The sequence below is a fragment of the Sminthopsis crassicaudata genome, chromosome 4, assembly GCF_048593235.1.
Source record: "Sminthopsis crassicaudata isolate SCR6 chromosome 4, ASM4859323v1, whole genome shotgun sequence".
In the NCBI taxonomy this organism is placed as follows: Eukaryota; Metazoa; Chordata; class Mammalia; order Dasyuromorphia; family Dasyuridae; genus Sminthopsis; species Sminthopsis crassicaudata.
Window position 1 is genome coordinate 244061286 of NC_133620.1, and position 18108 is coordinate 244079393.

At 34.4% G+C, this 18108-nt stretch overlaps 1 protein-coding gene across 1 annotated transcript in view; it reads left to right on the forward strand.

The window, feature by feature from the left end:
• Nucleotides 1–18108, forward strand: part of B3GAT2 (beta-1,3-glucuronyltransferase 2) — a 95615-nt gene that overhangs the window by 30993 nt on the left and 46514 nt on the right. The window contains exon 2 of the mRNA XM_074310566.1: nt 8124–8268. Coding sequence (XP_074166667.1) covers nt 8124–8268 — 145 coding nt within the window. The remainder of the gene's footprint in view (nt 1–8123; nt 8269–18108) is intronic.

The window sequence follows — 18108 nt, forward strand, 5'->3', positions numbered from 1 at the left end:
TAAATGGCACAAGAGGCACTGGGGAATAGAGAACCAGTCTCCGCTTGAGGAAGACCTCTAACACAAAGTGACTGGGCAAATCACCAGCCTCTCAGTGTTCTAGGCCATCCTTTAATACTGAATTGCAAGGAAGTGTCAACATGCATTGGTACAAGAAATTTCTCCAGCTAAAAATTCCTTATACCAATACCTGTCCCCCATCTCTATTACTTAAAAGTAAACAGAGATTATAGCTATGTGCCAGAAGAATAAGAAAATATATATACCTAAGACTAAAATATTGTTTTTCAGTTGTAACAGGTGTGTGCTCCAGACAATCCTTCCAGAACAAGGTCAAAGGAGCACTCTAAAGGCTTTAGCGATGTCTTTACTACCATTAGCTTGAGCTCTACCCGTTCTATTCCTCATTATTAGGTGATGGGAATTAGTATCCTTTAATCACTTAACATCAAATGATTTCAGAAAGGAATACTTTAAAGATATAGGAAGAACAAAAGCACAAACATTTCCTTCCAGCCAATTGAGAGTACACATTCCCCTATCCTCTCTCAGTCTCTAAGTTTGACTTAGTACGACCAAGTATGTAGAAATTGTACTAAGTTCATATCCAAATACAGTACTACTGTCAGAAGAATCCTTGTCTCCACCACCCTTGAACTGAGTGTTGAAGGTCATTCCTTGCCCCTTAGTATGTCAGTGCTGCGTTGGCTACAAAACCTGAGTCGTGGAATATTGAGGTTGCTAAGGCTTTTTCTCTTGACCTCTCAGTACTCATAAGCTCAAATAGGAAAGAAGAATACTGAAGGAAAATAGGCAAAGAAAAAAGAATGGAGGACTTTTAATGGAACCTCCTACTGGTCTCAGAGGGGAGAAGGTATAAGATCTCTCCTGGTGTAGCATTGTTTCTCACTGGAACCTGAAGTCATGAGAGACTGCTGAATAAAATGGACAAGACCAAGTAAAGCCTTTTGAATGTACCTCAAGTATCAGTTTCTACAACTGTAACCAATCAAAGAAGCTGTCATCATACATGATTAACTGACTAGAACCAGTTACAGATATGCATGCTCCATAGTCATCCCAGCATACATCCCAGCTGATGAAAGGGAATGAGCCTTTAATGAAATGAAATTTGTATTATTCAATAAATATCAAAATTCTTAGATTGGCTGAGATGACAGGAATGGGATGTGGATGTGGATGGAAGGGGTGTGGGAAAACTGGAACCCTAACACATTGTTAGTGGAGTTGTGAACTGATCCAACCATTCTGGAGAACAATATGGAAGTATATCCAAAGGACTATCAAATTCCATACCCTTTGATCCAGAAATGTCTTTTTGGGCATATGTTTCAAAGAGATCATAAAAAGGGAGAAGGACTCACATGCGTAAAAATGTTTGTAGCAGCCCTTTTTGTAGTGGCAAGGAACTGGAAAGAGAATGGATGCCCATCAGTTGGAGAATGGCTGAATAAGTTATAGTATATGAATGTTGTAGAATGTTATTATTCTGTAAGAAATGATCAGCAGGATGATTTCAGAAAGACCTAGAGAAACTTATATGAATTGATACTAAGTGAAGTGAGTAGAACCAGGAAAACATTGTATACAGTAACAACACAATTGTGACATGTGTCTCTTTTCAACAATGAGGTGATTCAGACCATTTCCAATAGAATTGGAATTGTAATGGAGAGAGCCTTCCGCATCCAAAAAAAGGACTATGGGGACTAAATGTGGATCACAGCATAATATTTTCACTTTTTTTGTTGTGGTTTGCTTGCCTTTTGTTTTCTTTCTCATTTTTTCCCGTTTTGATCTGGTTTTTCTTGTGCAGCATGATATTTGTGGAAATATGTATACAAGAATTACACATGTTTAATGTATTTTGGATTACCTGCTATCTAGAAGAAGGATGGGGAGAAGGAAGAGAGAAAAAAATTGCAATACAAAGTTTTGCAAGAGTGACTATTGAAAACTATCTCTGCATATATTTTGAAAACCAAAAACTATTATTTTAAAAAGCCCACCTAACATAAAAGACAAAATATGTATCAAAATTGGAATTGATATATTGATATATTGATTCCTGCTTTCCCATTACTTGAAAAAAAATTCTACTCTTAAACACTATGATGAAATCTTGTAAATGTGAACATTGCTGAGTGTTACTTAATATATAGTAGGGAAAAAAAAGATACATGTATGGCAAGTGATCCATCTGCTGTATATTATGTCACAAGGGGTAGGTTTGAGTGTAATTGACAGCTTCTACCTCAGTAAAACTAGATGATTACTGGTCGTATTGGTTTAAAGTCATCACAATTCTCCTGAAGGCAAGATTCCCAGCCTCTCCATATCTGGGATAGTTGAGACAAGAATGCATTGATGGCAGCATTCTATTTGTATATAAATTTAATGAGACCAAATATGTAGAAACAGTGTGCTAAATCAGAACCTATTTTCACCTATTTTCACCAGAAGCTGAGGTGGGATAGGGAAGAATTTGCCCCCAAGATATTCCTCAGCTAGGACTAGATGATTATTTGTTGTACTGATGAAACTGATGGAACGCTGGAAAGGGTCCAGGTAGGTGACACAGTAAATAGAGCATCTACTGTAGAGTCAGGAAGATGTAAGTTCAAATTCAGCCTTAGACACTAGCTGTGTGATTCTGGACAAGTCACTTAACTCCAGTTGCCTAAAAACAACAATAACAATAACAAAAACAAGTTACTTAAATGTATGAGCCGTTAAGTAAATAAAAAGACTATCTAATCTGCTCCAAAAGTTGAATGGAGGCCAGAAAAACATAAGCTAAAATGATTTAAGAAAGACTGAGTTGTATACAAGAAAGACAGCAACAACAATGGAAAAGACTCATCGTCAGATGTTAGAGTGGCTACAAACTGGAAGAAAGTTATAAAGGAAGAATTATAAAAGATCTAACTAGTTTTTGTAGTAAATGTACACCCGTGCACAAGTGCATAAGACAGGATTTAGATCTAAAAGTGACCTTCCAGATCTAACCCAATTTCCTCGTTTTCTAGACAAGGAAACAGAGAATGGAAAGGAAAGTGACATGCTTAGTTAATGTTAAACTAGATAATTAGTAGTTAAAGAAGAAGCCAGATATTCTGAATTATTGTTTATTGTTTTTTAATTACTATGCAAAAATACTATTTGCAAAATAAGGTTGCCCATCAAAGTCTTATAGAAGTGATTTTTCAAAAACTATTTATAATTAAGTGATTGGCCGATGGCCCTCAAAATTTCTATGCTATGGAAATACTGATTTGCCTGAATCTGAACAGTCAAACTGCACCCAGGGAAATGCAGTGAAATCAGATGCAGAAAGCAAAATGTAGAATGAAAAACAGTAAGACAAGGGAAAAGCTACTTAAAGGAAATGTTAGACAGATTGCATAACCAAAGGGGGAAAAATAGCAGATGTATTGTTAGTTGTCCATTCTATACCAGATCGTGACCAATATTAAAACATGAAAGCTTTGTTTACTTACTAGATGGGAATACGTTACAGATGTTTATGGGCAGGGGATGCCAGAGAAAAGATCCTGGTTTTAGATTTTGGAGAACTTATTCCTATATGTAGCTAAATGAACCTCTGATTGGACCTCTTAACATGATTTTTGCAGTGTTTTTTCCTTCATTAATGTGTTTGTCCCAGCTAGTTTGTAGAGAATTCTGAGTGTCACATATAGGAGAGACACATAGAAGGAGACCATGCCATAGAAAGAGATGGCTTATGGAACTCTGGTTGTTTAGCCTAGAAAAGAGCAGATTTAGTGGAGATTTAGGACCTTTCTTCAAATATTAAAAGGGCAATCTCATCAAAGGAATAAATAGATTTATTTTCTTAGCTACGTAAGTCAGAACCAGTAACAAGGAGAAGAAGCTACAGAAAGTTCTTTCTAAATACCTAAAATATGCTTATCTCCTAATTCTGTAGAATTCTTCATCTTTGGAAATCCTCAAGGACAAATTGGAGATGACAGACTTTTACTTCCATTTTATTAGGATTAATCATCTTTGAAGTTAGGAACTACATATATAATCTTCAGTGGTATAATGAAGAGTCAGACATTTCAGAAACCAGTCAACAAGAACCTTGAAAGAAAGACAGTTATCATTGTTATTGTTGTTGAGTTATTTTCATCATGTCCAATTTTCTGTGACCCCATTTGGGATTTTCTTGGCAAATATACCAGAATGGTTTGCCATTTCTTTTTCTAGATTCTTTTATAGATGAGGAAACTGAGGCAAACAGGGTTAAGTGACTTGACAAGGGTCACAGTTCATAAATGTTTAAGACCATATTTGAACTCAAGAAAATGTCTTCCTTATGCCAAGCCTGATCCTCTGTCCACTAGCTGCCCCATAGATGATCATAGATTTCTCATGAAAAATTCTGTGATATTACTTTTCCCTACAAAAGGGTTAAAGTGCTTTGAAAACTTCAAGGTTAAATAATGATGATAATTTAGTTTAGGTTTTTTTTGATGTCTCTCATCCCAAACACATTCTGATAAGTTACTTAAATGTAGTCTTATGAAACCTTTAAGTAAATGAAGAGACTGTGATCTAATCTGCTCCAAAAGTTGAATGAAAGCCAGAAAAACATAAGCTAAAATGATTGTAAGAAAGGCTGAGTTGTACACAAGAAAGAAGCAAGAGTTGGTAAGGAGCAAAACACACTAGAGAAAAAGAAAAATTATGGATCTTCTTTCTCTGGACATTTTTAAGGGTAGGCATAAATTTGCACCTTCCTAGGCTGACCTAAATGATGTTTAGCCTGGAGGAGTGTCCGTCTGTTCCTAGATAACCTTTATGTCTTTTCCTGGCCAATGAATCTATAGAATGAATACTGGGAATGAATTAGAGCTGGTTATTTTCAATCTTTTCATATTACACATAGTGTGGAGGTTTAGAGCTGGAGGAAGCAGGAAAAAAAGTTAAAGAAAAGAGGAACTACTTGGTCAAATTTGGAAATGGAAGTGACTTTAGAGGCCATCTTATCCAGGATCCTGTTTTACAGAAGAAGAATCTGAGGCAGCTTAGCCAAGGTCACATAAGTGACCTTATCAAGTCAAGGTCACAAAGATGAACTTATACCAGCAGAGTTGGATTTTGAATCCAAGTTCTCTGATACTAAATCCAAAAATCTTTCTAGTGTCCCCAGTTGCCTTAGTAGAAATGGGAAGCATGCCAGACATGCAGACAATGTAATAGAACTTAAAAGATTATTAAAAAATAAAAATAGTCCCTCTTTTCTAACCATAACAATTTCCAAATCTTACATTTTGCTGTTTAGATTGTATAAGTAGTTAAATGTGATACTTTTCCTGTAACTTCTGCTTCACATTAAGACTTTTAAGTGCCTAAGAGCATTTTCATTCAATAAAAGCATTTTTATAGTTAATGGTAACAGTCAGTTACATTTCCCCCCCTTCACTATAGAGAAAGTGGCTGTCAAGGAATTCCTTAAAGAGCATAGATTGAGTGAAAAGGACACAGAACAAAGGATATATTGCAAGGGTGAAATGAAGAGGTTCTGTAAATAGCTGCACTATTTTCCTTTCAAACGTCTGGCAAGCTCTCTCCAGAACAGAGGATGTATAGGCTGGTATTACGTGGTTATAAATGTGATTGGGAATTCAACATAGAGTCCTGAAAAACAAACAAAAATGTATTTTCCCCTAAGGGCATCTGGAGCCCTTTCAATTTTGAAAGTGTAATGTGACAAATCATGATTTCTTTTAACATATTCTAGAGGAAAAAATGATCTTCTTAGTTTACCTTTAGCTAACAGACATCAATTACCACTTACTCTCTTCATCCTAAAGAAAAGCAAAGCAGGATTATATGTAAGACTTAAAATAGTACTTTTTGCAAGAGATTTTGAAAGATGTATGTTGAATCTCTTTGTTTTCTAATATGAAACAATACATAATGGGTTCAAATTCTAGAGGGTGCCCATCTTTCATTTCATAGAGTAGGCAAAATTGGTTTTAAGACATATTCTGATTGCTTCTCTTCCAATATGATAATCAATTCATATAGATTGAAACCCAGGAATATATGTATTCCTTAAAGATTCAATTCAAGCCCACCTTCAAAATGGAGCCTTTCCTCATCCTTCCAAACAGAGGGTTCCCTCTACACCCCAAATTACTTTGCATTTATCTCTTATATTTCTACATATGTAGATGTTGTCTTTCCAAATAATATAAGCTCCTTGAAGGCAGGGACTGTTTCATTTTTATTTTTTTATCTTGTATGGTTGCCTGACATATAAATGGTATTTAATAGATACTTGTTGATTTATTGCATGCTTTCTAAACAATAGCTTTAAATGCTTTACCAACATGATATCATATTATCCTAATGGCAATCCATTTTACAGATGAGAAAGTGAGCCACAGAGATTGTTATTTGCCCAGGATCATACAGCTAGCAAATTGGATTTGGATTCTGATTTTCTTTGTTCTTAAGTCTCTTCATTATATCACAGAGCTCTTTCTAGAGGCAAAGCATCATTCTTCAGCACTATGGGAAGACATAGTGCTTGACCTCAAAGAGTTTGCCAACTAATTGTAAAGACTGAGGAGGGATGCAATTTCCTTGAAATTTTGAGGAGGGCAGCATTTTGGAGCAGCGTCTTTTTAAAAAGTCTCTCTGTCAATCTAGGATAACATTACATTAAAACATAATAAATTTAAATTGCTTTTTTCATAAAATTCTAATGCTATATTTAGCGCTCTGAGAGACTTGACCTCCCCTTAACACACATCACACACGTACAGACACACATAATCCCTCCCTCCCTCCTTCCCTCCCTTCTTCTTCCTCTTCCTCCTCCTCCTCCTCCTCCCTCTCTCCCTCTCTCCCTCCTTCTCTCTCTCTCTCTCCCCCCTCCATCCCTTCTTCTTCTCTCTCCCCCCTCTCTCTTCCTCTCTCCCTCCCCACAAAACTGATTTTTGTTTTGTTTTTCTTAGGCACTCACATCCCTTGGAAGTAGAATGTGCCTTCTAACTCTGAGATTCTGATTCCAATCTTTGAATACTTAGTACCCTTCTAGACCAGAAAGGAAACTATATACCCTCTTCTTTGCTTAAGCCCAATCTGAGACAGTTTTGAATCTGGCATTACTATAAGAAAAGGAGATTTTTGTTCCACCAAGTAAGGTTTTAGCTTTTAGATGTGTGTTTGTTTTAACAGGACCTATGATTTCATGGGTAATGGAAATTCCCAAAGGAATTCTACCCATGCATATGATTGTCTTTTCTGCAATTTACAATCTTAAAAAACCCTAATATTTTATTTATTTTAGTATATATTTTTAGAGTATCTATTCAGCTTAGTCTTCCTCTTCCCATATTGAACAACTCAAACCAGAAAAATTCCCACTTTGAGCTGCTTAAAAATGTATGAATCTCTGCATTTTAATGTAATTGAAAGTCTTGGAATTGCCTGGGGGTACTAAAGTCAAGTAAATTGCCCAGGGTTACATAGCCAGTCCCACTCAAAGTCCAGGCTTATCCCTGAGTTTGCTGACTCCAAAGCCAGATTCTCTCCAAGTAAATATGGAATTCAGAAAAAAGGAGTGAAGTGGAGAGTGACATGGGGAAATTGAATGAAAAAATTGTGAAACCAGAAAGTGGAGAATCTGACATTTATTAGTGATTAAAAAGAAAAAATAATTTACATACATATGTGTATTATACATGTATGGAGAGAGGAGGGCAAGCAAGAGGGGGAGATGGGGGTAGAAGAGGGGGGAAAGAGAAGAGAGGAGAAGGAGGAGAAGAGAGAGGGGGGGGGGAGAGAGAGAAAGATCCATCCATTTTACTACTTTAAGTACTATACTACTTACAAAATGTAAATTTATTTTTTCTCACTTGTTAACAAAAGCCTTTAAATAATTTTACATTAATATAACAATTTAGAATGTTACAAATGAGTGTGAGATCTTTCTATCATTAGAAATATCCAGATTTGGTCTCTAAGAATGGAAGCAAAAGACTACCTCCACATTCCCCTTCTAAAATACATTTTCTAAAACATTTACATCAGAGCTTTTTTTTTTTTTTCCCTTTTCATAGATGCGTACAACACGAAAGGTCTCTGTCTGGCCAGTGGGCCTTGTTGGTGGGCGGCGCTATGAACGCCCTTTGGTGGAAAATGGCAAAGTCGTAGGCTGGTACACAGGCTGGAGAGCTGATAGGCCATTCGCCATAGATATGGCAGGTAAGTGGGCATCAATAGCATCCTTTCTTTCTATCATGAATTGTATTTTCCTTTTTTGTTTAGAAACCCACTATGTAAACAAGAAATATAACTCTTTAAAGCCAATTAGAGTGCATATGCTCCTGAAATTACACATTTCACCCTTTTGACCTAATGAAATATTTACAAACCATTGAACATAGTCAGTTAGGAAAAGTAGCAGTTTATTATGCAAGTAGAAAATGCTTATGTTATATGTTTCACTACTATTGAAACCTCTTGGGTGGAGAGTAGATTAACTGAGAAATGGAAATTTACTCTGTGCACATTGATTAGTCTCTGTATGTACAAGACTTTTTAAAAAATACAGTATATATGTTTCTTTTTTAAAAGTGGTTGCTAAAAGTGACATAAGATTGGATTATGTCTTTTGTTTGTTTACTTTTAGCATGTAGTCTTTTCTGTTTGCATTCTTTAACCAGCCATAGCTAGTGGAATAGTACCTTTGGTAGACCCTGTGCCCAAAGATGAGCTTTTATCATGAAATGACTCATTTTCTGTGGGATATATAGAATGATGACAGTGATAACTGTGGCAGAATATACTTTGAAACACAAGGCATAGTGGAAAAATCATTGACATCTACAGCCCAGTAGATGAAGGCAGAAAAGCTTCAAAATTGATGTCATCAATCTTCAACCATAAAGCATAGTTCTGTCTCTCTGTCAGCCCATGCTTGGTCAATCTTTTGTGTGTACTTCTCAACTGCAAGACAGAATCCCCAGTGCTCAGAATTCTAATGTAGCGACAGCTGTTTTCCTAACAAGAGAAGGATTGCAGGAATTATGTGCCTTTCAAAGGGGAGTTATTCTTATTAGTGTCCTAGTAATGGAGGTTCAATTGTTTGTTTGGAGAAAACTGAAGGAAGTAGTATCAAGAACCATGTTACACTCCTGACAAGCTAGTACCCAGGACAGCTACCCTCAATATTTATCTACTCTTTATTGTCCGATCTTTTCTCTAACTGCCTGAATTTGGATAGAATTTCAACTCAAGAATTCTGTATGATCTTAGTTCATGATGAACCTTTGAGGATTCTAATTCTCTGTAATAAAAAAAAAACTATGAATAAGTGCAAATGATTCAACATGGAATGAGAGTATTCTTTCTCTTTTAAATGCATATATAAGAATAATGGAGGGGAGAGAGAAGGACAGGATTGGTGACAAAATTTAACAGTTCAAATCAGTAAGTACTTCTTATGTATGAGCCATTGTAGTAGGTACTGGGGAATAGAAGGAAAAAATGCAACAGTTCCTGACCTCAAGAAGCTTACACTCTGTAAGGAGAGACATATGCACATATAACTACGGTATATATACAAAATAAATAAATACAAATATAAATATTTTGGTGAGGAAGAAACTAGCAACTAGATAAGCCCAGGAAGGGACTCCTATAGGAGGAAGTAAAAATAAGGAGGAAATACATTTTAGGGATGAGGAATAGTTTGTACAAAGTTGCAAAGATGGGAGACAGAATTTCACATGTCAGGAATAGCAAGAAAACCAGTGTTATTGGAAGGATATTTTCATTACATTTTTACTAGCTTATCCCTCATACTTGGAACTTTCTCCTTCCTCTTCTCCATCTCCTAACTTCCCTAGTGTTCTTCAGATCTCATTTAAAACCCTGTCTTCTGCAAAAGCCTTTCATGGGTCTCCTTTATGATAGTGGCTTCCTCCTGACATTATTTCCAAGTTAATATCTATTTGTCTCTAGCAGTGAAGGTAAGGATTGTTTTTACTTTTTTTTGAATCCCAGTCACTTAACATAGTGCCTAGAGTATAAGCTACATGAGACAAGGATACCATCTTCTTTAAATATCCTCCACATCCCATTCCACTGCTTTGTAATCATTCAGTGAGTTAAACAATAATCATTTGCTATGCTTAGCACTGTGCTAGGTGCTAGAAATGTAGAGACCGATATAACATGGTTCTTGCCCACAAGAAGCTTACATTAGGCTGAGCACATAATAGATAATAAATATTTGTTAAATGAATGAATGATAGATAAGCCTTCTTTCATATATGCTCTTTTCTTTCCACTCAGAAAGTTACCTCTTCTACTCTTCCACTTTTGCCCAGTACAGACATTCATCACCTTTGGATTACTACAGTAGCTTCCTAAAGTCATCTCCCAGCATCATCTCTCCCTATGAATCTGTCATCCATATTGCTGTCAAAAGTGATTTTGACATTTCCCACCTTTACCTTAATCCCCCACCCAAGATACTTCAGTTACATCCTTTGTAACATTCTTTGTTACATCCTTGATCAAATATGAAGTCCTCTAACATTTAAAGTCTTCTTTTAACATGGTTCTTTTTTATCCTAAGAGACAGTGGGTGGTTCAGTGGCTGGAGTGCAAGGCCAGAGTCAGAAAGAGCTGAGTTAAAATTTAGCCTCAGAGACTTGCTATCTCTGTTTCCTAGAGCAAGTTGCTTATTTGCCTCAGTTTCCTCAATTGTAAATTGAAAATAATAATAGTGCCTCCCTCCCAGGATTGTTGTGAGGCTCCAGTGAGACAATATTTGTAAAATGATTAATATAGTACCTGGCACATAGAGGCTTTACATAAGTGGCGGTAATTATTATTAGTAGTAATCATAATAATCATAAGTAATATAACAATAGTATCATTTACTTTGCTCTATCCTAAAATAGAGCTTCATTGACCTACTTTATGTTCCTTAAACATGACACTCCATCTTTTGACTTTACATTAGAATACCTAGCGTATTCTGACTTCTCACTAAGGTCTCTTAACTCCCCTGACTTCCTTCAAAACTCAGTTCAACTATACTCAAAGGACTATCAAACTGCACATACCCTTTGATCTGTAATGTCTCTCCTGGACCTGTATCCCAAAGAGATAAAAAAGGGAGAAAGGACATGTGCAAAAAATGTTTGTGGCAGCCCTTTTTGTAGTGGCTAGAAATGGAAAGTGAGTGGGATGCCCATCAACTGGAGAATGGCTGAATAAGTTATGTATATGCATGTTATGGAATATTATTGCTCTATAAGAAACGATCAGCAGGAGGATTTCAGAGAGACTTACATGAACTGATGCTAGTGAAGTATATAGAACTAATAGAACTAAGAAGTAAAGAGAACTAAGCAACAACAAACTTATATAATGATCAATTCTGAGGGATGTGGCTCTTTTCAACAACAAGATGATTCAGGCCAGTTCCATCTGCACCCAGAGAGAGGACTGTGGAAACTGAATGTGGATCACAATATAGTATTATTACTTTTTTATTGTTTGCTTAGTTTTTGTTTTCTTTTTCATTTTTTCCCTTTTTGATCTTGTGTGTGTGTGTGCATGTGTGCGTGTGTGTGTGTGTGTGTGTGTGTGTGTGTGTGTGTGTGCAGCATGATAATTGTGGAAATATGTGTGGAAGAACTTAAAAAAAAAAGAGATTAACTTAGCTCAAAATGTAAAAATAACAACAATTCAATTTAAATCCCACTTCCTTAAGTTGGTTTTTCTCATTTTCTGATTTTTCCCTTATTCCCTTTCATCCCTGGTGCCTTCCTTCTGAGATTATCTTCCATATTTCTGTACATCGTTATTTATATTTTGGCTTTATCATTAGAGAGGGATGTTTTTGCATTTCTTTATATCCTCATAGCTTTGCATTGTGCTTGGCATATGGTTAACACTTAATATATGCTTATTGACAGACTGAATCATTGATAAAGGGCCTGAAGGCAATCCTGGCCCTCTGTTCCTAGTATTTTACAACTTTACCTTTATTTATATGGCTATGAGATAGTTGCATTGGTTTGTAATGACTTTCTTGATTCACACATGCCCCCATTTGCACAAGGCAGTTATATATTCTCAAGTGAAACAGCTTAAACCAATATTTTAATTTGGTTTGAAATGCAGAGCAATTGTGTTGGCATGGCAGACTTTGAAGCTTGTCACGTTTGTAATGGTTTCTTGAAAAAAAAAATGAAATTTGTAATAGCAGTAAATGATGGAAGTCTGAATTCAAAACTTATGGTGAAAGGGATGTTTTGAATTATATGAAGTTGCTCTGTTTACCTTCTTAAAAAAATCATTTTCCCCATGAGTGAGCTATCTTTTATGTTTTATTCACAGAAAGAGGCAGCCTCTCCTAGATGCTTTTTCTAATACATCCTCCTGATATGGCAATGACTCTTGAGTTGTTGAAAACTATTTGAGTGAACCCCAAACCCCATGTGATTTTTCTAAGCCAGAATAGGATCCCCTAAAGATTGCCAACAAATTTGTATATCTAATGTCCAATCTAAATAAGTTTTAAAAGATTATAATAAATTAGTCACCAGGTAATTAATATTTTTGACCATGGTTAATAATTAAAATAAAATCTACTAAAATGAGAAAGATGTTTTAGGATAATAGAATCATAGATTAGAACTTAAAGGGATTTTAGAAGGAATATAGTCTATTCTCATTTTTAGATATGAAAATTGAGGTTCACAGAGACTAAGTGGTTTGTTCAAGGTCTTTCAGGTATTATGTAGGATCAGATGAAAAACATTTAATTATAAAATGCCGACTTTGTGCTAAGCACTGTGCTAGTAAGTGGCAGAGTTAACAGTTTCACTCCATGTCATCTGACTCCAAATATCCCACAATTGTTCCTATATCAATGAATTTAATAGTGAAAGAGAGGAATTAATTTAGTGAAATCTCATATCCTTAGTTTTCAATCTGAAAAGGGTAGAAGATAGAGGGGAAGCAGAATGGGATGAAAGAATTTAGATGGGTATAGGAAACCTTTATCCCAGGTTTGGTTCTACCATAAACTGCCATTAATTCTATAAATTTGGTCAGCTTTCCTACTCCTTATAAGGCTTTAATTTCTTAATTTATAAAAAGGTATGAAAAGGTAGAGAAATAAAGCTTTAGAATTGTGGTTCTGTAACTGCCATTAATTCTATAAATTTGGTCAGCTTTCTTAATCCTTATAAGGCTTTAATATCTTAAGTTATAAAAAAAACTATGAAAAGGTAGAGAAATAAAGCTTTAAAATTGTGGTTTTGTAATTATGAATTATGGTTATATGAATGAATGTGACAGAAAAATGTGGGAAAATTTCTAGTCTGTATTTTGTATTCACTATGACTGTGATCTTTTTTTAAGATTGTAATTTTTTTTCTTTTATATCCTGGGGTGCTGCCATTTACTTTTTTTTCATTTTGAATCTAACAAACACTAAATAAGACAAGCTTTTCCATAATCAAAGCAGAACAGAAAATATTTGCATATGTTAATGTGAAATCAGTTCTCCCAGTATACAACAAATTCTGCATATTATTTTTAAACTTTTCCTATTTGTTTGTGTTTCTTACCGACTTTTCTTCTATATTCTTCTGTACATTTCTGAAAAATGCTTCAGTGAACTATTTTTCCAAGCTTTTCTTTGGTATCATTTTGGCAACTCTATTGCTACTCTCCTTTTCCATAAAAATTCCCTGCCCCACACAAAATAATTTGAGAGAAATAAAAATAAATCCCTTGTATTAAATATGCATATTCAGACAAAATAAATCCCTACATGAACCTTTTCTGAAAATGTCTCATTTTGAATCTTAACTTTATCACTTTGCTGTCAGGAGATGGGTAGCTTAATTCAGCAATGGTGCTCTGGAATTGTGGCTGATTGTTACAATGATTAGTTATTTTAATGTTGTTTTAAAAATTAAACATTTTAATGTTTAATCAGTTATTTTCATGTCAGTTGTTCTTTGAATTCTGCTCACTTCAATATGAATCAATGCATGCAAATCTTCCCAGGTTTTTCTGAAGCCATTCTTTCTGTCATTTCTTAACAGCATAGTAATGTTCCATTATATTACATACCATTGTTTGTTCAGTCATTCCCCAATAACTATTCCCCAAACTTTCATCAGACTCTTAATTCTTTTCCACTATAAAAAGAGATGCCATTATTATTTTTATCTGTATGAATACTTTTCTTCTTTCTTTATTAATAATCATATGCTTTTAAAATAATCATATCCTTGAGGTAAAAAAGAGTATGCTCAGTTTAGGGACTTTTGTTCATAGTTTCAAATTATTTTCCATATGCCTAGATCAATTCATACTTTCATTAACAAATTAGTGTACAGCTTTTATCAATTTCATTTTTATGTTTTTGGTCATTTTTGTCAATTTGAGAGATATGTGATAGAATTCAAAACAGGTTAAATCTGAAATAACCAGGAAACAAAGGTTTGAGCCTCTGGACATATACATTTATTAAGAAATGCATGCCAAAAATAACTGTATGGATATGTATACATATATTGTGTTTAACATATACTTTAACATATTTAACATGTATCAGTCTACTTGCCCTCTAGGGAAGGGGATGGGGGGGGGAGGAGGGGAAAAGTTGAAACAGAAAGTTTTGCAAGGGTCAGTGCTGAAAAATTACCCATGCATATATCTTGTAAGTAAAAGGCTATAATAAAAAAAAAAGAAATGCATGCCAGTTGCATAACAAAGCAGGACCAGGCCTCTTCAGATTGACACTGGACCCTAAATACAGAGGGAGACACATTTTAATGCATTAAAATAAAATAAGTAGCAGGATGTAAACCAGGATACAAGATTAGATAATATGATTTCTAATTGGGAGAAAGATTAGGGACTTTCTAAATTGGGAGGGAGAAAGCCAACTAGTACAATTCCCTGAAATAAAAAAAGAGGTGTCTTACTCCTCTTACCCCCCAAGGGTCTGTATTCAATCTAAGGAACAAGAAAAACTGTAATTGATTGACAAATTGACAGCCAATTTCCAGATAAGACATATGGGTTGCTTGAAATGTGTAACTGTGAAAAACTCGTATCAATCTTTCAATCTGACTGCATGTCTAGTCAATATAACCTAGTCCTTAGTTTAAAATCTTTAAGCAACAGGCAGAAATGGTCCAGCTCTCCAGACCCACAGAGATGGGTTCAAACACTGGAATAAAGCTGTTGTTTTGTTCTTGTTGTTGTTGTTTTGTTTTTGTGATTCCCATAATTGAATAAGGCTTTCTCAGACAGGACCCATAAGTGAGCAGAAAGGAACTGATTGAGTCATAATATGGAGTCAGTGTGTTCACTCAATTCTCATAATTCTATTCCTACTTTTGATTCATGAGGGAAAAGAAACTTCCCATATGGATCACTTATCTATAAGCCAAATTTATAAGGTTTTTTAATGTGTTCCTGCTTACTATTAACATTATGCAACAAGAAAAGACCACTAGGAAGCATTCTCCTCTGTACTTTAATGCAACAGTTGATACAAAGCCTATGGATGATGATGATCGGATCCCCTAAGGAGACAAATCTTATGCCTGTAAATAGACTTTCTCTATATAGATTGAATTACTTAAAGGTTCACAATGGACTGATTTTGAAAGGGGAGATTTACCAAAGTAACCAAGAAAATTCAGCAGACATAAACACCATGAAACAAAAAGCCAAGCAATACAATAATGATCATCAGTATTAAATGATATAAAATATCTTCACATCCTAGTAAACCAATCCCAATGTCCATTTAATCAGCATTTTATCTTGAGTCCCAGATGCCCCATGAAGATATCTAGTCCCTGGAAATTTCATATCTTGGATAATCTGGCCTCATTTTCAAGATAATTTCTGAAGGGGTCTCTTCTCTGGTTCCAAATCACTTGTAGAGATTCCTAGATGATTCTGTTAAAATACACTACTAACATGACTTAATACAGTGTAATACAACTTTTTAAATTTGGTTCTCCAAAATAAAATATCAGAGAATTTCAGTTTTCATACACTGCTTACTGTTTCTTCCTTTATTAAATATTCTTGAGGTTCTAACTTGTAAAATGAATCCTCCTGTCTTTAAAAATTATCAGTCAAAATGCTGAATGAAATAATTAGCAGGATGTAAACCAGGATACAAGATTAGATAATATGATTTCTAATTGGGAGAACGATTAGGGACTTTTACAGAAGATCTCTGTACACTTCAATGCTGTATGAAGGTGTATTCTAATGGAAGTGGATATCTTCAACATGAAGAAGATCCAACTCACTTCCAGTTGATCAATGATGGACAGAAACAACTACACCCAGAGAAGGAACACTAGGAAGTGAATGTAAATTGTTAGCACTATTGTCTATCTACCCAGGTTATCTATACCTTCGGAATCTAATACTTAATGTGCAACAAGAAAATGGTATTTACACATATATATTGTATCTAGGTTATATTGTAACACATGTAAAATGTATGGGATTGCCTGTCATTGGGGAGAGGGTGTGGAGGGAGGGGGGGGCTAATTTGGAAAAATGAATACAAGGGATAATATTATAAAAAAATTACTCATGCATATATACTGTGGAAAAAAATTCTAAATAAAATTTTAAAAAAAGAAAAGAAAAATTATCAGTCAAGTACTTTAAAATGGAAAAAAATTACTTTCTTTACAATTAATAATACAATTTTATATGTAACTCCTTAACCTCATTTTGAAAACTTATTACTAAAACATATTCAAAGTCTGAATTTCCCTGCTACATATATTTATATATATATATAATGCATATATATATAAATATATATATTTATTTATATAATATACACCATGTATATAGTTCTTGGAGAGGAAATTAATCCTGTTTCTTTCTCAAATTTTACTATTTCATTTAATTAGAAAACATTACATTGCATCTTTATATTATTACTTTGTCTAACTCCTTAAGATAGTATCCCTATATTATAATTTGATTACAAATAGATTAAAATTGCAAGAAATTTCACAATTGCATCCTATTATAGTAACTCTGAGATATTCTACTATTAATCAATTAATTAATAGACTTTGCATTATGCTTACTGCTCACTGCCCTGGTTAGAGAAAATTCCTATTAAAGCAAAAGGAGAGATGTAATTATAACAATGTCAAATAAAATACTATTGAAATTTTAAAAGGATTATTTATAATAGTATTTTATTTTTTAATTACATGTAAAGATAGGTTTCAACATTTATTTTTGTAAGATTTTTGAATTCCAAATTTTTTTCTCTGTCTCCCTTACCTCCTCCCTGCTCAAGACAGCAAGTAATCTAATATAAGTTATATATGGACAATCATTTTAAACATATTTCTGTATTAGTCATGTTATGGAAAAAATCAGAACAAAAGGGGAAAATCACTAGGGGAAAAAAAAGGCAAACAAAAAGGTGAAAATAATATGCTTCAATCTGCATTCAGTCTCCATAATTCTCTCTCTGGATATAGATGGCATTTTCTATCCCAACTCTTGACAGTCTTTTAGTAAAGCTCCACATTATTCACACATGTTAAGAATCAGACTTAGAGTTAACCAGAGAGGGAAATTTCCTGTTCAGAAAGGAAATAGCACAATGGGAAAACTGAGTCAAGAAAATCTTACCTTAGGCCTCACCAAGGTCATCCCCTCAACTTTTCCCAGGGACAGACATCAATCTGTAATAGTTCTCAGACTGCAGCACATGCTTTTTTCTGTTATTGGCTTCATGATAATTCAGATCTTTATGATTAAAATGCAAAACAGCAATAAATTATAGGACCAAAAGTTTTTGCCTCTAATAGCAAAATTTCACTAATAACAGTTTATAGCTTAATTATTATTCATTTTTTTCATATTTCCTTAACAGTTATATTTCATTTAGCCTTTACTTCTAAATTAAGATTAATCACATTCATATTAGTGTGTTGAAGATACATTTTTAAACCACCTATATAGATTTTCACAGTTTTTATAAGTGATAGCCAA